General features: G+C 51.1%; 1 protein-coding gene across 4 annotated transcripts in view; it reads left to right on the top strand.

Annotated features, from left to right (window-relative positions):
- Positions 1-23,428, top strand: part of PDE1B (phosphodiesterase 1B) — a 142,152-nt gene that overhangs the window by 72,602 nt on the left and 46,122 nt on the right. The window contains exon 1 of one of the 4 annotated variants that reach the window (XM_044995358.1): positions 9,349-9,798. The exons of the other annotated variants lie outside the window; for them this stretch is intronic. Coding sequence (XP_044851293.1) covers positions 9,746-9,798 — 53 coding nt within the window. The 5' untranslated portion in view covers positions 9,349-9,745. Of the gene's footprint in view, positions 1-9,348; positions 9,799-23,428 lie in introns of those variants that run through there. 4 annotated transcript variants of the gene reach the window in all.

A 23,428-nucleotide genomic window follows, 5' to 3' on the forward strand; every position in this document is an offset into this window, starting at 1 on the left:
CAGGAGTGTCCTTGAGCTGATTCCAGCACCCCATACTGTCTTAGAGGGAGCAAGCCCAGCACGGTCATTCCATAGATGTCTGGGCAGGGAGGAATGAGAGGAATTTCCTGCAACCTCTCCTTCTCCAGGAATGTCCCATGTGGTGGGTGCTTCCCCACCCCCTTCTCCCTGACTCAGGCTTTCCTTCCCAGAGGAAGCTGAATCAGAGGGTCTGACTGAGGCTAACACAGGCTGGGAAAAGGCATTAGCACCCTTCTAACTTGGGCAACATTCAGGGCATGGGTCATCACTGCGGTCCTGTTCCATATTGGTTAACAAACCAACCTGGTTTAGTGGAGAAGTTGTTGATTTAGACAGCTGTAAAAAGTAATATGTAACAAATGGAAGAAAGAGGATAGTTGATAGTAATGAATATAAATCAGAAGCTAGGAACTGTAGAAAATTGATAAGGGAATCAAAGGGACACAAGGAGAAATCTATGGCCAGCAGCGTTAAGGACAATAAAAAGGAGGTGATTTTTTTTTTACATGTATTAGGAACAACAAGAATCCTGACAATTGTATTGGTCCATTATTAGATGGAAATGATAAAATTATCAATAATAAAGCAGAAGTGTTCAATACATATTTCGGTGGTGTATTTGGGGGGGGGGGAAATGATGTAGTCATATCATATGACACCACTCTTTCCATTGCACTAGTATTTAGTTAAACAGCAGCTACTAAAGTTAGACATTTTTAAATCAGTAGGTCCTGGTAACTTGCATCCATTAGTTTTAAAAGAGGTTGATGAGAAGGTCTTTCGACCATTAATGTTTATTTTCAATAAGTCTTGAACCACTAGGGAATTTCCAGGAGACTGGAAGAAAGCTAATGTGCCAATATTGTAAAAGGGTAAATGTGATGACCTGGGTAATTATAGGCCTGTCTGTCTGGCATCAATCCTAAGCAAAATAATGGAGCAGTTGATATGGGACCTGATTTATAAGGAATTAAAGGTGAGTAATATAATTAATGCCAGTCAACATGGGTTTATGGAAAACAGATCCTGGCAAACTAAATTGATGTTTGGTTGATAAATTTAATAGTGTTGATGTAATGCATTTGACTTGGTACCACATGATGGTTTTGATCAAAAGACTAGAATTATATAAAATTAACTTGGCACACATTAAAAACTGGCTAACTGATAGGTCTCAAAATGTAGTTGCAAAGAGGGAATTAGATCTTCGCCATACACTAATATTTTTAAATGACATTATGATCATCACTGATAAAGTTTGCAGATGATACAAAAATTGGGGAATGGTAAATAATGAGGATACAGAGTGATCTGGATCTCTGCATAAGCTGGGTGCAAGCAAACAGTATGTGATTTAATATGGGTAAATGTATATTGTGATAGACCCAGGCCAGTTGGGTACAGCAGACTAGCAGAAGGCAGATATACTGGCCACTGGATTAACAGTTTTCTGTTCCCTGACTGACTAGAGCAGGGGCTGCGCCAGGCTAATGAGAACACCTGACTCTAACCTGCAAAGAGTCAGGTGAGGCCATTAAGTTAATGTGACCACCTGACTCTAATTAAGGCCCTGGTGATACTAGAAAAAGGGCTCACTCCAGTCAGGCAGGGGAGAGCCAGTGAGCCAGAGGAGAGGAAGTGCGGCTGAAGGGCTGGTTAATGAATACACCTCAAACCATCGTTAAGGGAGCCCTAAGGTAAGGGTGAAGAAGGGAGAAGCAGGAGAGCTGTGGGGAAGTGGCCCAGGGAAATGTAGCAACTCTGGCAGTGAAAGGTTGGCTGCCCACAGCTTCTACCATTAGGGTCCCTGGGCTGGAACACGGAGTAGAGGCCGGGCCCGGGTTCCCCCCAACCCACCCCTACAGGAACATCTCCTGGGAGGGGAAGTCAGGCCCTTGTCAGGACAGAAGGCTAAACTGTTCTGAAATAAGCTCCCAGGGACAGCAGAGACTGTGGGAGTTCTCTCACCAACCTCCTTGCAGGCCTACGATGAAAAGGGCTCAGTAGACTGTAACCCTGGCCCTAGAGAGAGAAGGGCTACGTGGAGGGTCACAGTGAGCCACTGAGGCTAGCATAAACCGCCTAGAAGCGCAGGACCCACGGGAGCAAGGTCAGAGCTCTGCCATAATATGTATACATCCAGGAATAAAGAGTGCAAATCATACTTACCGTAAGCCCTGATTCTATGGGTGCTCCAGGGCTCAAGCACCCACTATAAAAAATAGGGAGTGCTCAGCACCCACAAGGCTGGATTAATCTTTTGTGGGCCCTGGCTCCCGGACTATGTCCCCGCCCCCTGTTCTGCCTGTGCTCCTCTCGGAGGCCCCACCTGCCACTCGCATGGTGGGGAGGGGGCAGAGAGGAGCACCCACCGGCAAAAACAAAAGTCAGCACCTGTGATAATTGCACAGTGGGGAGCTCTATCCTGGGAAGCAGTGACTCTAAAAATGAGTTGGGGGGTCATGGTACCTAATCAACAGAAGTTACGCTCCCAGTGCTGTGGACAAGAGCGCTAATGCCATCCTTCCACCTAAGTTACAGTAGGACTTCAGCGTTATGAACACCTTCGGAATGGAAGCTGGTCATAACTCTGAACAGAACATTATGGTTGTTTTTTCAAAAGTTTGCAACTGAACATTGACTTACTACAGCTTTGAAACTTTACTATGCAGAAGAAAAATGCTGTTTTCCTTTTTTTTTAGTAGTTTACATTTAACACGGCACCGTACTGCATTTGCTTTTTTGTTTTTGTGTCTGCTGCTACCTGATTGTGTACTTCCGGTTCCAAAGGATGCATGTGGTTGACTGGTCAGTTCATAACTCTTGGTGTTTGTAACTCTGAGGTTCTACTGTAGTATTAAGTTTTAGTTCTGTGATCAGTTCCTCTTTATGTGTCAAGATGTCTGTCACTGGGCAGATTGGCTGTCGGCCCAGGTGCAGTTGGGGATCAGATAGCCAAGCTGGCTGCTTTGTAGTTCATCCTGTTTACTAAAGACCCTGTGCAACCTGTTGTGGTTGTGTGGGAGGCATCATAGGCTGGTTTCAATCACTGTAGTGAGCAACTGTGTCTCTGGCTCAATGCAGGTAGCGAGCACAGGAGCTATGCGTCCCCCCAGTGGGGTGAGGTGGGATCATAGGAGATGGAGACCTCTGCCCACACAAAAGGTGAATGGCATCTGGGGAGCAACTCTGGCCAATAAAGGGCAGGTTGCTTTCCACACACTCCCTGGGCACATGCAGCATTTCTGGCTTTTAACCATCTTTATTTGCAGCTCTCGGAAGAGCTAGGAGTAATGGAATCAGAGTGTGATAAATGTTCCATAGTTACGTTGCCCATCTGACAACCCCCTCTGCTGGGAGATGGGGACTGTATTAGATCTGTTTTCCAGATGGGTAAACTGAGGCACAGAGGGCTTGGACTTAGCCTGTGTGAGCAGAGAGTGGGGAATGGAACCCAGGAGCCTGGCATTCCATAACCTCTGCTGTCTGAGACAGAACGCAGTGCGTTGGCAATTGAAGGTACTTCAAATTTCAAGACACAAACCTGAAGCCACCAAGAGACCACTCAATCGAAATGTGCCTCAGCTGGGTGCATAACTGTGCAGGGAAGAAATGAAACTAATTAAATAGCTTTGTCACCTAAAAGTCCCTGCAGCTGCTGCTGCCTGCAGCTGCAGAATGGCTCCATTACCCTCAATGGTACAAATCCTCTGAGTTCAGCGCCTGGCAGGAGCCAAAGCATTGGGCACCTTGTGGGATCAGACATGAGGCAGATTTCCCCCAAAGGGCTCAGGTCCCACTGAAATGAAGCAGCTGCGTTTTCACTGCTCGTCAGCTCCTAGTGTCCCAATTAGCAGGAAGGAGAATTCTCCCTTCTTTTCAATGGGAGCTGAGTTCCTGGGAAAATCTGGCCCTAAACCTATTTTTGCAGAGATGCTACTGGGCACCCACCAATGGTGCTGAAGCCACTGGCTATCATGGGTGCCCTCTCCAGCACTCCAAATTACAGCCAGGTTTTCCAGAGAGCCCAGACACCAGCTTCAAAACAATCGTGTAATACAGCAACAAAGAGTCCTGTGGCACCTTATAGACTAACAGACGTATTGGAGCATGAGCTTTCGTGGGTGAATACCCACTCTGACAGATGCATATGTATTACAGTCGTGCCTAGGGATCCAGTGGGATCAGGGGCCCCCCATGCCAGGCGCTGCATAGTCAGCCCTTGCCTCAAAGAGGTCATGGTCTAAAAAGTCAGGCTGAAGCTGAGTCTTGGGCTGGAGCAAAACTGGCTCCCGACACTGCAGGGCCTCCACCCTCCACATGCTGGTTTGGTTAGTTGTGGAAGTCGTATGCTATTATAAACTTGCTTTTCTGTACTTGAAAACTGTGATCATGTCCCCTCGCAGTCTTCTCTTCTCCAGACTAAACAAACCCAACTTTTTCAGTCTTCCCTCATAGGTCATGTTTTCTAGCCCTTTAATCATTTTTGTTGCTCTTCTCTGGACTTTCTCCACTGTCCACAGCTTTCCTGAAATCTGGCACCCAGAACAGGATACAATACTCTAGCTGAGGACTAAGCAGCACGGAGTAGAGCGGAGGAATTACTTCTAGTGTCTTGTTTACAACATTCCTGCTAATACATCCCAGAATGATGTTTACTTTTTTTGCAGCAGTGTTACACTGAATCATATTCAGCTTGTCATCCACCATGACCCCCAGATCCCTTTCTGCAGTTCTCCTTCCTAGGCAGTCATTTCCCAGTTTGTATGTGTGCAACTGATTGTTCCTTCCTAAGTGCAGCAATTTGCATTTGCCCTTATTGAATTCCATCCTATTTACTTCAGATCATTTCTCCAGTTTGTCCAGATCATTTTGAATTTTAATCCCCGGCACCCAGCTCTGAAGGCAGCGCCATGCCCGTAGCAGCGTAGATGGAAGAGTGGCAATTTAAAAAGTGTTATTTGTCAAAGCAGACTTAGTGCCCCCTTGCCACTCTCACTTCTGCTCTGCTGCTGCCATCCCTGGGCTGACAGCTTGAACCTCGCCGCCAGGGGTTGACAGCCTGAGTTGTTAGACCTGCTGCTGCCTCCAGGTGCGGGATTCGATTGTGGGGGGAAACCTAGGCTGCTTCCTGGTGAGGGATTGAGAATGGGGGGAAGAGAATCCGGGTGGCGGGGCTCCAGCTGTTAGCCCTGGGAGGGGGTGCTCTGGTCAGGGGCGGCTCTAGTCATTTCGCCACCCCAAGCACGGGGGCACGCCGCGGGGGGCGCTCTGCCGGTCGCCAGTCCCGTGGCTCCGGTGGACCTCCCGCAGACGTGCCTGTGGATGCTCCACCGGAGCCGCGGGACCCAGGGGCGGCTCTAGGAATTTGGCCGCCCCAAGCAGTCATGCCTGCGGGAGGTCCGCCGGACCCACCTGCCGCCCTGCCGGCAAAATGCCGCCCCAAGCGCGCACTTGGCGCGCTGGGGTCTGGAGCCGGCCCTGGCGGGACCAGCGGACCCTCTGCAGGCACGCCTGCAGGAGGTCCACTAGAGCCGCCTGCCACCCTCCCGGCGACCAGCAGAGCGCCCTCCGTGGCATGCTGCCCCAAGCACGCGCTTGGCGTGCTGGGGCCTGGAGCCGCCCCTGGCTCTGGTTGTCTCCTTTATTCCCTCCCCCCACCTCCAGAGTGTGCACAGCTCTTCTCCACAAGCCCCAGATGCCCAGGGCTGACAGCTGGAGCTCTTTAAAAAAAAAAATAGCACATAGCTCACACCTCCCTTGGCACAACAAACCCTGTGTCTTGGGAGTTAGACTAAGCTTGATACGTTTATGGAAGGGACGGTATGATGGGATAGCCTAATTTTGGCAATTAATTGATCCTTTGACTATTAGCGGTAAATATGCTCAATGGCCTGAGATGGGATGTTAGATGGGGTGGGACCTGAGTTACTACAGAGAATTCTTTCCTGGGTGCTGGCTGGTGAGTCTTGCCCACATGCTCAGGGTTTAACCGATCACCATATTTGGGGTCGGGAAGGAATTTTCCTCCAGGGCAGATTGGCAGAGGCCCTGGCGGATTTTTGCCTTCCTCTGCAGCATGGGGCACGAGTCACTTGCTGGAGGATTCTCTGTACCTTGAGGTCTTTAAACCACGATTTGAGGACTTCAATAGCTCAGACATAGGTTAGGGGTTTGTTACAGGAGTGGGTGGGTGAGAATCTGTGGCCTGCATTGTGCAGGAGGTCAGACTAGATTATCATAATGGTCCCTTCTGACTTAAAGTCTGAGTCCCTTCTAACCCTATGGGTCTAGGATATGATTCTAAGCTGCTCCACTCTGGCTAATTAAGCATTGGACCAAGGACTTGCACTTGGGTCACCTCCAGCTCAGGTGATGGGCCAAACTGGGCCAAAACAGCCCATGTGGGTGATTCAGTCTCTCCTGGTGCAGCTCTTCGACTTTGGATAAACTACTTGACTAGTCATTGGGCCAAAGAGATGGCGCGGCTGATGGGCAGGGCGCTCACCAGGAAAGTGCTCATCAGTGAATCGTTTCCTCTGCGATTTTAAAAGGGCCCAGAAATGAGGTGATGCGTTTCGTTCTGGGACGACCTTAATGGTTCTTCTGACACAACCCACATTTTTTGGTGACTTTTTCGAAATTTTCCATTTCGGTTCAGCCCAAATTGATTTTTTTAAAATGTTTTGCAGCTGCTAGTGAACCCAAAGATGAGTTATTGCCCCATTCACACCCATTGGTCACCAGGACCTGCCAATCACAGACTGAAGAACCCAGGCCTGCTTTGGGCAGCAAGGTGGACTTCTGGGGCAATACAGCCCCATGCAGAGGGCAGCGCTCCAGCACTCACAGCTAGACCCCCAGTGTCTGGATCCCACCCCCTAACCCCTAGACTCCAGTCAGTTTCACTTCTTGCGTCTCCTTCGCTGGAACAATGCAGTCATTAACTGGGTTTGTTTTTAACACACAAACTTTCTTTCACTGAGGTTGGAAAGAATAAAATCACACACTCATTTCTGTGCCTGGTTTGGGTCAAATGTCAAACAGTCTGGATTGGAGGCTGAAGCTGCCAGTGTCACTGAACTGGGAAAACCTTGATTAAAGGTTTTTTCCCTCAATGCCTCCCCCCCTTCCCCGAACATGGGGCACTGTTTACATTAGCCGACCCCGCTAAGGTGTTACATGGGGATGAGCATTGTGTTAGGTACGAGGGCTGTGGGGGTGCGAGGGGTGTAGGTGCTTGGAAGGCTGCAGGGGGTCTGAGTGCCACAGTACCTATGGGGCTTAATTCACCACTGCCCTGGTGCAGGGACAGGCAGTGTCATTTGTACCAATGACCTGAAAGAAAACACAAAATCAACACAGATGAAGTTTGCAAATGATACAAAATTTGAGGAATCGGTAGATAATGATGAAGAACATCACTGCTACACAGCGATCTGGCTCACTTGGTAGATGGCACAAGTAAACAATATGCATATGAATATGGCTAAATGTAAATGTATACATCTGGGAGCCCAGAATGTAGGCCATAGTTACAGGATTAGGTACTTTATACGGGGAAGCAGTGACTCTGAAAAAGATTTGAGGGTCAGGATGAATAATCAGCTGAACATGTGCTCCAAATGCGATCCTGGGAATCATAACCAGGAGAATCTCGAGTAGGAGTAGAGAGGTTATTTTACCTCTGTATTTGGCTCTCATGTGATCCCTGCTGGAATCCTACATCCAAGTCTGGTGTCCACAATTCAAGAAGGATGCTGATAAATTGGAGAGGGTTCAGAGAATAGCCATGAGAACGATTAAAAGATTAGGTGCCTTATAGTGATAGAGTCACGGAGCTCTACTATTTAGCTTAACAAAGAGAAGATTAAGGGGTGACTTGATCACAGACTATAAGCACCTTCATGAGGAACAAATATTTTATAATATATAATTTACAATACTTGTAATCTAGCAGAGAAAAATCTAACATGATCCAATGGCTGGAAGTTGAAACTAGACAAATTCAGACTGGAAATCAGGTGTAAATTGTTTACAGTGAGAGTAATTAACCATTGGAACAACTTCCCAAGGGTTGTGGTGGATTCTCCATCATCAATAATTTTTAAATCAAGACTGGATGTTTTTCTAATAGATCTGCTCTAGGAATTCTCTTGGACGTTCTCTGGCCTGAGTTACACAGGAGGTCAGACTAGATGATCACAATGGTCCCTGCTGATCTGTGAATCTATGACCTGGGGCCGTCTACTTTAGCCAAGTTTTGGCCCCTTGCAGCGAAGAGGCAGTGCAGAAAGTGGCTGTGCACCACCAGCAGCAGAAGCAAATGGTCCGCGGAGTTTCCTTAGAGATCACCAGACTGGCTTGTGGTTTAGATTTCCATCATTCATATGGCTGAGTCCTAGCCCCCGACACGCAAAGCCTAGAAATTCAGGGAGTAACAGAAGTTTAAATGCACTGTTCACACCCACATGGCTCCCCTGCAAATGCTGTTGTGAGTGCCAACTGGGCAGACCCATGGCCATCAGTGACTTTGTATGGGGTGGAGGGGCAGAGACTGCTGGAATCTCAGCTTACATTTTCATCTAGGTGATTTAGGAACCTCAGTCCCATTTTCCAAAGTGACTCAGGCACTCTGGGGCCAAAATCGCATTGAGAGTCCCTGGAACTCCGGAGCCCAAGTGTCCACATCACTTTTGACAATGGAATTTAGGAGCCTACGTCGCTGGGTGTTTTTGAAAATTGTCCTCCTAGTAACCAACTCAAGTGACGCACTAGAGGGACAAGAGCTCAGCTTCCCACCCCCAGTGACTGGGCTGATGACACCCGGCCAACAGGAGCAAAAAGCATCCAATCCAACCCCGGAGCCTTGCTTCTGACCTTAGCCCTGACACTGCTGAGCAAGAGAGAGCTTTGCTTTATTTTGTTTTAAATGCACACACACAACTTGCCTAAAATAGCGAGGCCACTCCTAGCCCCGCCCCCTGGCAGTACACAGCCTTCCCAAAGGGACAGCAGAGGAGGCAGCCTGCAAACTCAGACTGGAACCGCACTAACTGAGGACTTTGGAGAGAGGCTTCAGCTCCGGGGTGTCTCTTGAGAGCATCGCTGCAGCTCCGTGAGCTGAACCCTGGGGATGCTGGACACTGCACTCCTGGCTGGACACGGCACCCCCTGCTCCTTTCTGGGGTGCATCTATTGCAGGGCCCGTTCCATTGCATGGCAGAGGGCGGTTCTGGATTTCTGGACAGCAACGGGCAAGCAGCCCCAAGCAGCCTGTGCTGCTGCTCAGTCCCCTTTGCGTGTGAAGATGGGTCCTCCCAAGAATAGCTGGGAAATCGTTCTTTACAAGGCTAGAGCCAAGGGCGGGGATGGAGTAAACTCACACAGGCAGAACTGGGTAGAGGTTACAGGCAGTTTGCTTGTTTTACAGCAAACCTTCCCCCACAGCCGCCTGACAGTTCCTGTGGGGTTATTTTCTTCATCACTCCCCTCTGAGCCCCCACAACCCCCGCCCTCCTGGCCACAACACTCCCACGCCACCGCTGCAGCTGCCAAAGTTAGTTCCTCTGAAGAAAACAGCTTCCCCACGGCCCCGGCCAGTGGTGAGCGACCTATGGTGCTGAGGTGAGGGGAGCCGGCTTCCCCTGGGATTTACACCATTTGCAAGAGGGAGAACCCCAGCGCTTTGCCCTGGCACTCAACTAGCTGGCACTTGTCCACCATGGCACGGTTCGTGACAGTGCAGAGAGCCCATCTGAAGGGGCCTATCCTAAGGTAAGAAGCCTTTGCCCAGCTTAGCTGTGGTCTGCCAGTAACACAAGCGCTGTGTTTCTGGGCACTTGGGGGCTGGTTCTGGAATTGAATCCCACCTGCGGGCTCCACAAGGCACCGATGCCTTGACTGCATGGGCTACCAAGGGTTATTTAGAGGGATGGCGCACCATGCTGACTAGGCTTTAAATCTTGCTTTGATGCTCCAGTGTAAGGAGCACTAGACAGGGGAACGACAATCAGAGTCTGGAGGTGAACAGCCCACAAGCCAAGCTCCTCTTTTCTCAGCAGAGATGTCATCTGTTCCCTGGCACTTGGTAACATCAGGGGCTTGGCCATAATTCTTTCCCTGCTCATACTTTTCCATCCACCCACCCCATTGGGTAGCATTGCTGTGTGCTATTAAACAGCTGCTGCGTTCCATTGCAGAGGTGGCTGCATTTCAGTGGCAGGGGTATTGTTTTGCATTTCTGTTGCTCCTTACCTCTGAGGCTGCCTAGGCCTTGGCAGAGGGAGGTTGGAGGGGTACTCACCATTGTGCAGGGAAAGTGCAGAAAGGCAGCGTGGCCTTCCTGAGGTCACCAAGCTGGCTGGTGGCAAAAAATCCAGAGTAGAAGCCGGGAATCCAGACTCCCACGTAAAGTGCATTGGAATCCTTGGGAGAGAACAAGACTCACGGAAGATATAACAGAATTGTTCACTGACAAAGGCACCAGGGCAAAAGAAACAGAGCTAAAAACTTAGGCAAAGAGCAAAATAAACAGTATCTATTTTAGGGTTAGAGTTTTGCCCTCGCCCCCAAACAGAGCAAATGTGCACGGCACGCCCTGAGTCCAGGCAGCAGCAGGGCAGAGGTTTGGGGTGGGAAGTTTTGCTGTACTGACCTCTAGCTTAACAAGCTCATTTACTCAGGAAGGGCCAGATCCTGTGGCCTGTCTGTATGGACAGAATCCCGTATCAGGGTCAGGGGGCGCAGGGTTCTGCCTCTGAGGATCTGGCCCTTTGTTCCCAGGAGAGTTAGTTTCATGGCCTGGGCTGCACTGAGGAAGCCTCCTCACATGCTCTCGCCAGCTGCAGCTGGGGTGTTGAGCACATGCTGAGATCCTGGGCCAGTGTCATCAGCTCCAGTCCTGCTGAAAGGAGGCTCTGAACCTGGGTGGGATTTGGGGGACGTTTCCCCCAGTGGAGAGAAAAAGGGATCTGGGTGTTTCCCGTTTGGAAGGAGCTGTGGGGCTGCCACAGCCAGCACGGTATGGTTCTGCTAGCTCAGACTAGGGGGCAGCGACCCCACTCTGCTGCCTCATCCACCTCTCCCCGCCCATACTCCCTTGCTGCACCCCACACCTCCTGCCCCCACTGTCTCCCAGTTCTGTGCTCCCCCGGGCCTAGATTGACAGGCAGGGAGTACTTTGAGGGGTGGCTGATGGAGGTACAGAGGGCAGGGTAGGGCCAACATTCCTTCCCCCCCCTAGAGAAACCCAGCCCACTTGGTCTGAGTGGGCCCCTGCTCTCCAGCCTGGTATTGTCTTTATTCCCTTGTATTCTCCCGTCTGCCTATCTGCACTTGGTGTATCTTGTCGTATATGGCTCTCTTGGGGCAGCAGCCATCTCTGGCCTGTGTTTGTGCAGCCAGGGCCGGCTCCAAGTTTTTTGCCGCCCCAAGCAAAAATATTTTTCCGTGCCCCCTGGCCCCGCCCCATTCCAACCCCTTCCCCAAATCCCTGGCCCCGCCTCCTCCCCCGGTCATGCTGTATTTCCCCTCTTACCCCTCCCGGGCAAGCCTGGGAGGGAGGGGGGAGAAGCACGGTGGTAGCGCGCTTGGGGGAGCAGGTGGCAACAGAGCAGAGGTGAGCTGGGGGTGGGGGGGAGCGGTTCCTCTGCGCCCCCCCGGGTTACTTCCTGCAGCCCTCCCCGCGCCCCCCACCACCGCAGCTCACCTCCGCTCCACCTGCTCCCCTGAGTGCGCCACCGCTGCTCTGCTTCTCCCCCCTCCCTCCCAGGCTTGCCGCAAAACAGCTGATTTGTGCGGCAAGCCTGGGAGGGAGGGGGGAGAAGCAGAGTGGCGGCGCGCTCGGGGGAGCAGGCGGCAGTGGAGAGAAGGTGAGCTGGGGGGAGCGGTTCCCCCCTCCCCCGGGTTACTTCCTGTGGCCCTCCCCGCACCACCCACCTCTGCAGCTCACCTCCGCTCAGGGCTGGCTCCCAGCTTTTTGCGCCCCAAGCAAAAAAAACAAAAAGGAGCCGAAGTGACGCCCCTTGGAAAGTGCCGCCCCAAGCACATGCTTGGAGCGCTGGTGCCTAGAGCCGGCCCTGTGTGCAGCACCTAGCGTCAGGGTGTCCTGGGCACTATAGTTACAATCCAGCTAGGGTCTGAGGATGCCCTCCCCCCACTCTGCTGGGGCTGAGTTCATGAACAGCCGAGAGTCCTGCCCTGCGAGGTCCAGCAGGTGCAAGTTCGGTGGAGGCTGGGGACTGGCTCTTGCAGAGATCTCTTGGGGCTCTGGCAGTCACAGCCCTGGTGCCCAGCCCATCAGAGCAGGCACAGCTACCCAGCGCTGCAGTACGAGCAAGGACGGCTTTGCTAGGCTAGAGTTAGGCCTTATCACTGGCTGGGCCTCACGATAGGGGGTCAGTTCAGGGAACCTCGTGTCCATCCACGTCCCTGCAGGCAGGAGGGTTCTGCCTGGTGTAGCCTGAGCTTCTGGCTGTAAGGCCAATGCCTCGGAGGGGGCTTAGCTGAGGGGAGGAACATCAGAGCTGGGTTTGTGATGGAAACTTTGTGCCCGACACTGAACGGGACTGTCCCATCCCAGCTGGGCCCAGCAGGAGACTTCAATCCATGGCCCACCCCCTGCCTTTCCGCCTGGCCTAGCCACGGCCTGCCCTCTCCATTTTCTTGCCTGACAGGTTGTGCAGCCTCTCTGGGCCCAGCACTGGCAGGGGGTCGATAGCCATTCTCCCCGGGCATCCAGAAGGCAGTTTGGACACTGAATTGAGGCTCTTGTGCCAGCCTTTGGGGCCCGCACGTCCCTGTGTCCAGCCCACTCGGTCTGGGGGAAGGGAGTCCCTGGAATTAATCTAAGTGCTTTGTTTCTGCAAACAAACAAACCCAGCCCAAGGGAGCCTGATATTGTAGGGCCAGGAAGGGTATAGTTGCCTATATAAGACAAAGCCCCTAATATTGGGACATCTGGTCACCCTACACCCGCAGTTGGACTGGGCCCTGCCTGAGCCAGATGAGGAGGGCACAGAAACACAACAGGGACTCACCAGCTGCAAAGAGTTTTAGCAGTGCTCCTGAGAACAAGGTTGGCATTAGGGCCATTTGCAGTGGGGAAACCGAGGCACAATCAGGGAAGGGAGTTGCCCAAAGCCAAAAGAGAAGTTGGTTTCAGAGCCAGGATTAGGCACTGGAATGACAAGGGCACTTGTGCTGGGTGCTGCACAGACATAGAGCAGGATATGCTCCCTGCCCCAGAGAGCTCACAATCTAAACAGGACCTTGCTGTGTTCCTGTGTGTTGTGGGGGATGTGACTAGAAATGAGGAGTGGAGGTGGCTTTGTGCTCCCTATATTCTGGGGCAGCTGAGGGCCTGTCCTGATCCTCATGTAAGTTAGAGCAGCCTCAAGGTTACTCTCTTATACTAGGTTCCCTGTGCTGCTGTGCCCTCCCTCCCATGGGATGGGGGAAACGGAGAACAGCCATGCCACAGGCACTGCAGGACTCAAGGCGGGGTGGCTAGGAGCAGGGCAGTCACAGAGCCCTTGAACGAGCTACACACCAGAGAGGGGGGATTCTCAGGGGCCATTTGCACCTTCTCCAGTGCCCTCTAACACTTCCAGTGCAGGGCATATTACAGAGAATCAGGTCCCAAAGCAGTGCAAAGCTGGGGAGGATCAGGCCCCCTGCAATGGATTTCTCTAGATGCCATTGTCGTCTGTGCGCTGTTTTTCTTCTAACCTTTGTTGAGAGTGTCTCGAGCAAGAGATTTCTGTTTCCCTGCCGTGTTCTGAAACGGCCCCATTAGCGCCACTGTGCTGGGCCATCGATCTGCAGAGCAGCAGTGTAATGTCATGTCAATGCTAATCCCAGCGTTTGTGCTGTCTGCAGCCGTGAAGCTCGGGAGGGGGAGCGAGAGTGCAGGATACACCAGGAGTGGGAGCTGCTGTGACCTTTCCCTTCCCAGGCTGAGGGTGCATGAGATGGGAGGGGAATACTGGGCAGGGCTGGGCTGGGCAGAGGAATTCTTGACTCCAGGATGCAGCATCTTCTCTGAACTCAGTAAGAGAGAAAACGTGCCGGGGACAGAAGTGACTGAACAAGGGAACTGAAATGCTCTGTGAAAATACAAAACTAGAGAAAGATTCCATAGATTTCATAGAGTATAAGACCAAAAAGGACCATTCGATCATCTAGACTGACCTCCTGTAGGCCACCACCAGCATCCACATACACTTGTACTGAGCCCAGTGACGGGTTAGACTAAAGCATTTCAGTCCGCGGAGACTAAACTGTTGTGAGCCAGAGGCAGAGAACAGGAGAGACTGAGGTGCCATCGGTGGCCCAGGCCCTGCAATGGAGGGAATTGATTAAATGGACGAAGCAGTGAGGGTCCCAACAGGTGATCCCTGCTCTATATGCTGCAGAGAAGTTGCAGAAAACCCAAGGTCCCTGCCAATCTGACCTGGGGGAAAAGTCCTTTCCGACCCAAAACCTGACGATCAGTTGGACCCTGAGCTGAGCATGTGAGCAATTAAGCACCTAAGACAAAGGATTCTCTGTGCCACCTCAGACCACGGTTCTACCCTGTCCAGTGTCCTGTCTCCAGCAGTGACCAATCCCAGGTGCTTCAGAAGAAGGTGGGGAAAAAAACCCAGAATGCATCTGTGCATTGGGGAAAAATATTCCTTCCTGAACCTGCAGGAAGTGGATGAAGCCCTGGAGCACCCCCCAACTTCCCCCCTCCCCAAAGAGTTGGGGCTGAGCTGAACATAGCCTGGTTTGACTTTACCTCTCTCTTACACACACTCCCACCCAGGCAAATTGGCAGTAAGTTCCCCATAGTTACACTGAGCTGCCACTGGTTCAAGTGGGGTTGGAATAAGACCCCCATAATTTTACCCCAGTGTAACTGCATTGAGTTACTGACTGGCACCTGTGTCGATGAACGGAGAATCAGACCCAGGGTATACCTAACACTGCAATGTAAGCCCAGGGTTCGTGGAACTCGAGTTAGCAGACACTGGGTTTGTTAACCTAGGGCTTGAGTGTTTACACTCATTTGTAACCCCAGGTTAGGAATTATTGGACCCTTGGTCCCAACCTGGGGCTTCAGTGTCTACACTATGTTATGTTATGTGTGTCTGAGCCCAGGCACCCATAGCCCAGACTTCCTAGCCCTCCCCAATCCCACTCTAGCCCTTTGTTCATGGGGCACTGTGGGAAAACTTGACTGTCCACGAAACTTGACTGTCTAGAGCAGTGGTTTTCAAACTTTTTTTCTGGTGACCCAGTTGAAGAAAACTGTTGATGTCCGCGACCCAACGGAGCTGGGGATGAGGGGTTCGGAGCGTGGGAGGGGGCTCTGGGCTGGGGCAGGAGGTTGGGGTGGGTGGGGTCGGGGCTTTGGGCTGGGGGTGCAGGCTCTGGGGTGGGGGCAGGGATGAGGGGATTGGGGTGCAGGAGGGGATTCCAGGTTTGGGTGGGGCTCAGGGCTGGGACAGGGGATTGGGGCACGGGCTTACCGCCGGTGGCTCCCAGTCAGTGGCGCAGCCAGGGTGCAGAGGCAGGTCTTCTCACCTGTCCTGGCACCGTGGACCACACTGAGCCCCGGAAGCAGCCAGTCTGGCTCCTAGACGGAGGCACACATGAAGTGACGCTTGCAGCCTTGGCCTTCAGCACAGCAGGAGGCGTGCACCAAAGACTCTGGGCTGCACTTCTCTCTCAGCCTGTGGCCCTATGTCCACCTCCCTTCCAGCCAGCCCAACTCCCAGAATGCTCTGAGAGTCATAGAGCTCTGAAGACCCCCAAGATCAGAGTTGGATCCCCTGGGCTTTGAAGCAAGGCATGGGCCTGAGCTGCTGGGAGTGGGTGTGGGGCTGGAGTCTCTCACCTGCCCACGGGGCACAGCCCCGGCTAGGGCCAACCATGGGTTACAAACTCCATTGAACATGCTGGGGAGACTCCTCTCATTTATGCTGGGGTAAATCTGGAGTAGCACTACTGAAGTCAGGGCAGTCACATTGGTGTAATGGATAGAAGCTGAGCCATCAGCCAACGTGGCCCCTGCAGGATGCTCTTTGAGAGAGGAAGGGTGGCTTAGTGGTTAAGGTGTTGCAGTGCAAGGGGTCAGGGTTCAATCCCTTGCTCTACCAACAGCTTCTTGTGTGATCAGGAAACAAGCACATCTCTTTGGGCCTCAGCTCCCTGCCTGTAAAATGGCCCTAATCATCCTTCCTTTCCCCACTGACTGGCTGGCTTGCTTACTTAGACTGTGAATTGTCTGGGGGAGAGACAGTCTTGAGCTGTGTCTGTGCAGCCCCATGCACATCAGGGCCCTGAATTCAACTTCAGCCTCTCGGTGTTGCTGTATTGCAAATAATAATAATATCAGGCTGTCTGCTTCAGGACAGAGAGGTTTTAAACTGGGAAAGGTAACTAGGAATCCAAGCTGGTTTCGTCTCAGTGCCGTTTCCTCTCTCCGGAGGGTTGTTGTTGCTCATGACACCGGCAACGTAGGATGGACCCATCACAGCCCGAACCCTCTCCTATAGCCCAGACCTGAAACAGCCCCAAGGGAACCCAGCAGCCCATGGGAACATTCTGACTCAGGATGAAACCACTGAGGGTGGGAGGTTTGCAATGGGAGGAAAAGCTGTGCTCACATTACAAGCCTCTCTCAGCCCCTGGGGCTCCATTGGGAGTTGATGGTGCTCAGGACAGTGCAGATGACACAAAGATTGGGGGAGTGGAAAATAAAGGAGAGGATAGGTCACTAAATCAGAGTGATCTGGATCAGCTGGTAAGCTGGGTGCAAGCAAACAATCTGTTTTCTATACAGCTAAATGTAAATGTGTATGTCTGGGAACAAAAACTCTAGGCCGTATTTCCAGGATGGAGTACTCCATCCTGGGAAGCAGTGACTCTGAAAAACATTTGGGAATGGGGTGGATATTCAGGTGAACATGAGCTCCCAGTATGATGCTGTGGCCAAAGGGGCTAATGCGATCCTGGGCTGTATAAACATGGGAATCTTGAGCAGGAGCGGAGAGGTTATTTTACCTCTGTCTTTGGCACTGGTGCCACCATTGCTGGAATCCTGTGGCCAGTTCTGTGCCCACAATTCATGAAGGATGTTGATAAATTGGAGGGTTTGGAGAAGAGCCGTGAGAATGATTGAAGGATTAGAAAACCTGCCTTTTCGTGACAGATGCAAGGAGCTCAATCTATTTAGCTTAATAAAGAGAAGGTTAAGGGGTGGCTTGGCCACAGTCTGTAGGTACCTACATGGGAACAAATATTTAATAAAAGGCTCTTCAGTCTAGCAGAGAAAGTTATGACATGATCCAGTGGCTGGAAGTTGAAGCTAGATACATTCAGGCTGTACATTTTTAACAGTGAGGGTGATTAGCCATTGGAACAGCTTCCCCTCACTGTTTTAAAACCAAAATGAGAAGTTTTTCTAACAGCTCAGCTCTAGGAATTGTTTTGGGGGCTGATGTTGTACAGGAGGTCAGACCAGATGATCACAGTGGTCCCTTCTGGCCTTGGAATCTATGCGTATATGAAACCTCACAGCTAGCTTCCCTCCCCCAGCCCTGGCTTGGCTGCCTCACCCTGCCCCTTGGGGACTGCTCCAGCCCAGGAGCCCAGTCCTGAGGACAAGTACTCAGCTCTAACTCCCCAGTGCCCCCTGGCTGGAGTGTGTGCTGCCTACCTGGAGATGGGGCGCTGCCCCCTGGATACAAACTCTGCCCCAGCCCCAGCGATTGGGCTTCAGCATCTTATCCCATGTGGTTCCCAGGAACTTCTGGCCATAGTCATCTGCTCCACAGGGCTGGGGCCGTAGCCTTTCCAAAGAGCTGTGTGCTGCCTCCTGGACCCAGCGGCCAGGACGGCTCATGGGGATTTCAGTAGAGCCGTGTGGATGAGCTGAGCGCTGGTACATGGGGATGACTGATCTTACAGGTACAACAAGGAGCAGAGCAGGCTGGTGATGGGCCAAGAACCCTGCCACAGCTGTGCTGGTGCCCCACTGTGGCAGAGGGGTACATCTGTCTCTGGCAGGGCAGGAGCCAGCATCCCCCACAGCTTTGCTGGCATCCCAGTGTGGCTGTGTCCAGGTCTGAACTCTCACCTGCTACGGTAGCATGGTGGCAGCATAAGCCAGGCCATGCCTGTGGTGCTGCATCCCAGACAACAGCCCTACCCAGGAAAGGGGGGTTTGACTCTCACTGACAGGCCATCACCAAGCGCCATCCTGGAGCAATCTGGAGGAATGTCTGTCCTGTCGCTCAGCTCCCAGCCCACCCCCTTGTAGCAAATGGTCCTTACCCAGTGACCTTGGGGGACACAAGGTTCTGTCACTTTTGAGCACATGGATCAGAGATGAGGTTCTGCTCTGTGGGCCTCTGCTCTTGGTGCCATGTCTGTGCAGGGCCTTATCCTGGCTGGGTCCGAGACATTGCTGGAATATAAATAATAATTAATTCCTCATTCCCACTGCCCTGAGCCATTGACTGGCCTGTGCCCTCTCTGCTCCCCCGCACCCCCTTTCAGTTAGCCCCCCATTTTCGCCCTGCTGCTGAGCACCCCAGTCTGGATCCAGGCTGTGGCTATTCTCTGTGATGCTGGATTGGAAACACCACCAGAGCAAGTAGCTTCCCTCTTGCAGCTTCCATCCTCAGGGAACCCTGGGGCCCGCGGCTCCCCCTGTTGGCCAAAGAAGCAATGAGAGATAAAAAGACTTCCTTTAAAAAGTGGAAGTCAAATCCTAGTGAGGCAAATAGGTTTCCTTCCTTCCTTAGAGGTTTTTAAGGTCAGGCTTGACAAAGCCCTGGCTGGGATGATTTAGTTGGGTTTGGTCCTGCTTTGAGCAGGGGGTTGGACTAGATGACCTCCTGAGGTCCCTTCCAACCCTGAGATTCTATGATTCTATGATTCTATGAAATAGAAAGGAGCATAAACACTGCCAACTTAAGTGCAAGAGTGTAATAAGAAAAGCCAAAGAGGAGTTTGAAGAACGGCTAGCCAAAAACTCCAAAGGTAATAACAAAATGTTTTTTAAGTACATCAGAAGCAGGAAGCCTGCTAAACAACCAGTGGGGCCCCTTGACGATCGAAATACAAAAGGAGCACCTAAAGACGATAAAGTCATTGCGGAGAAACTAAATGGATTCTTTGCTTCAGTCTTCACGGCTGAGGATGTTAGGGAGATTCCCAAACCTGAGCTGGTTTTGTAGGTGACAAATCTGAGGAACTGTCACAGATTGAAGTGTCACTAGAGGAGGTTTTGGAATTAATTGATAAACTCAACATTAACAAGTCACCGGGACCAGATGGCATTCACCCAAGAGTTCTGAAAGAACTCAGATGTGAAGTTGCAGAACTAGTAACTAAGGTTTGTAACCTGTCCTTTAAATTGGCTTTGGTATCCAATGACTGGAAGTTAGCTAATGTAACGCCAATATTTTAAAAGGGCTCTAGATGTGATCCCAGCAATTACAGACCGGTAAGTCTAATGTCGGTACCGGGCAAATTAGTCGAAACAATAGTTAAAAATTGTCAGACACATAGAAAAACATAAACTGTTGAGCAATAGTCAACATGGTTTCTGTAAAGAGAAATCGTGTCTTACTAATCTATTAGAGTGCTTTGAAGGGGTTAACAAACGTGGACAAGGGGGATCCAGTGGACATAGTGTACTTAGATTTCCAGAAAGCCTTTGACAAGGTCCCTCACCAAAGGCTCTTACGTAAATTAAGTTGTCATGGGATAAATGGGAAGGTCCTTTCATGAATTGAGAACTGGTTAAAAGACAGGGAACAAAGGGTAGGAATTAATGGTAAATTCTCAGAATGGAGAGGGGTAACTAGTGGTGTTCCCCAAGGGTCAGTCCTAGGACCAATCCTATTCAATTTATTCATAAATGATCTGGAGAAAGGGGTAAACAGTGAGGTGGCAAAGTTTCCAGATGATACTAAACTGCTCAAGATAGTTAAGACCAAAGCAGATTGTGAAGAACTTAAAAAAGATCTCACAAAACTAAGTGATTGGGCAACAAAATGGCAAATGAAATTTAATGTGGATAAATGTAAAGTAATGCACATTGGAAAAAATAACCCCAACTATACATACAATATCATGGGGGCTAATTTAGCTACAACGAGTCAGGAAAAAGATCTTGGAGTCATCGTGGATAGTTCTCTGAAGATGTCTACGCAGTGTGCAGAGGCGGTCAAAAAAGCAAACAGGATGTTAGGAATCATTAAAAAGGGGATAGAGAATAAGACTGAGAATATATTATTGCCCTTATATAAATCCATGGTACGCCCACATCTCGAATACTGTGTACAGATGTGGTCTCCTCACCTCAAAAAAGATATTCTAGCACTAGAAAAGGTTCAGAAAAGGGCAACTAAAATGATTAGGGGTTTGGAGAGGGTCCCATACGAGGAAAGATTAAAGAGGCTAGGACTCTTCAGTTTGGAAAAGAGGAGACTAAGAGGGGATATGATAGAGGTATATAAAATCATGAGTGATGTTGAGAAAGTGGATAAGGAAAAGTTATTTACTTATTCCCATAATACCAGAACTAGGGGTCACCAAATGAAATTAATAGGCAGCAGGTTTAAAACAAATAAAAGGAAGTTCTTCTTCACACAGCGCACAGTCAACTTGTGGAACTCCTAGGACTATAACAATGTTTAAAAGGGAACTGGATAAATTCATGGTGGCTAAGTCCATAAATGGCTATTAGCCAGGCTGGGTAAGGAATGGGGTCCCTAGCCTCTGTTCATCAGAGGATGGAGATGGATGGCAGGAGAGAGATCACTTGATCATTGCCTGTTGGGTTCACTCCCTCTGGGGCACCTGGCATTGGCCACTGTCGGTAGAGAGATACTGGGCTAGATGGACCTTTGATCTGACCCGGTACGGCCTTTCTTATGTTTTTATGTTCTTATTAGCTGCCAGGATTCACAGGTGGTTGTGGCAAATCTGTCTCGTGGCCTGACTTAGCAGCTGATATTCTTGACAGCTGCCAGAGAATGGAGTGTGGCTGAGGGACCAAAGCCAGGCAGAGGGAAAGGGAGAGAGGGGCCCTATGCCAGTCTCTGCCACCCGCTCTCATGGGTGAGTCCCCTCAACAGTCTGTGCCTCAGTAGCCCCCTCTGTTAAAGCAGGGTCAAATGCGAGCCTCAGGCTGAAAGGGGCTGCCTGCCACTCAGTGACTCCAAGGCCCGCAGGGACCATTGGGATCATCTCTACTCTGCCCTCCTGTGTGACACGGGCCACAGAGAGCTGTCCTGGCATGAACCAGAGCAGGTCCACAGCCCATTGATTTGAAAATTGCCGATGATGGAGAATCCACCGGAAGCTGTTCCAAGATTAATTACCAGTGTGGCCTTCTTCCTCGACTGTAGGACTGTGGCTTTTGGAGCATCTAGTAAAATGTGTTTAAGCAATTCCCAATTATCCATCTCATTTTTCTGATTCAATTCTTCCTCCCAGCTGATTTGGCTCATAATTGTGTTTCAGCTTTGTGAAACTGGCTCTTTTCAAGCACCAAGTATGTGTATCACTGATCTGGACTTTATGCTGTTCGCACATAACCGATGTGATCAAGTCACAATCACTTGTACTTAAGCTACCACTTATTTTTAGTTCTGTGGTCAGTTCCTCTTTAGCTGTTAAGATGTGGTCTAACATAGAATTCCCCCATTGTTGACTGCAACACTTTGTGAGTTAGGAAATTGTCATCTATAATGTTTAGCAGTTCTGAGGATGTTTTAATACTGGGCAGCATGAGATCTGCAGCATGTGCCACTCAGATCGAAGGGGCCCAAGATAACAAATCAGATAGGTGCTTAAGGAGCCAGTCATCTCATTCCTTAGTGTGATCTGATGGTCTGTGGCAGTCAGCAGCTAGTACCCCATCTTGTGTTTTATCGGTTTGGCTGTTGATCCATAAGCCATCTGCCCTCCGTCCTGAAGCACCCCGATGCTGGTTGCATGGGAAGGGTGGAGCCAGCTCTTTGCTGGGCATAGGTGCTCTCTCCACCAGGGGTGTTGCCCAGGGGAGCTGTATACCTGCCTTGTGGCTCTTAGGTGGCAGCCTTGCTGATGTTAAGGGACTGCAGGACAATGATAACTAGGGTCCATGGTGCCAGGACTCCTGGGTTCTGTTCTTGGCCCTGCCACTGACTCATTGTGTGCTCTTGGTTAGACAAGAAGATTCATACAGTTCCCAGGGGGTTTGTTTTTCTAATCCTTGGACTTCAGAGTGAGTCTGCAAGAGACTGACCCCTGCAATCCTGACTCCAAACCCCCCTGTTCTAACCATTAGACCCCACTTCCCTCCCAGAACCAAGGAAAGAACCCAGGAGTCCTGACTCCCAGCCCCTGATCCAACCACTAGATCCCACTCCTCTCCCAGAGCTGGGGAATAGAGCCCAGGAGTGCCAACTCCCAGCCCTGCTGCTGTATCCACTAGCCCACCTTGCCTGTTCTATGCTAATGGATAAGAGCACCCTTCTCATGCTCTGTTATCTCAGTAAGCATGTGGTTAATGATTTTTGGAGTGGCATGAAGGGGGATGATCACACGATTTGGGGGCGCAGGATGGGTTGGGGGAGTGGGCGCTGCCGTCAGTCCCTTGCTGGCTCTTGGAAGGGGAACAAGTGCCCGGTAGTGTCTCCTTAGTGTCCTGCAGCATCAACCAAGGGGGGGAGTGGCTCAAACACTAAAGGTAGCCACATACAGGAATACTGGAGCGGTATTTATCATAATTAATTCCCTAAGTCTCCACTATCAGAGGGGTAGCCGTGTTAGTCTGGATCTGTAAAATCTCCACGTATCCCTGAGGAGATATGTGTGCTCCTGCCCTGGGCAGGCTCCGATACGTGCCTCTGGGTGCACCAGCATGCGCCTGCTCCGCCTTAGCATGACTCTGTGTGACGGGGCTCGGACTTGGCTGCCCCGACCTGACTTCTCACGCTTCCCTCCTCAGCCCAGGCATCTGTGTGTCTCAAAGCCCCCTCTGACCCCCCAGCGTCTCAGCACACATGCCCCAGCCCCCCAGTGTCTTCATGCTGCACTCTCCCCAGGCCCCAGTGTCTCACAGCCCCAGGCCCTATGGCATCTCCTGGCTGTACCCTGGCCCTCACATCCCCATTGGGTCTCCATCTCATGGCAACCTCTCGCCCCTATCCCCCCACCCTGCCATGTCTCCGAGCCTCATGGCCTCTTCCTCCCATGTAGCGGCTGCCAGGTTGGAGCTCGGGCTCGGCTTGCTCCATGGACCATTAGCCCAATTGCAGGAGTGCTGAGCCTGTATTTAAACCTGATCTTTGCCTGCTTCATTTCGCTCTCTGAGCCACAACTAGCCATCGGTGCCAGTGCCATGTGTCACAATCAA

Source organism: Mauremys mutica, chromosome 20 (assembly GCF_020497125.1).
Source record: "Mauremys mutica isolate MM-2020 ecotype Southern chromosome 20, ASM2049712v1, whole genome shotgun sequence".
Taxonomy (NCBI): Eukaryota; Metazoa; Chordata; order Testudines; family Geoemydidae; genus Mauremys; species Mauremys mutica.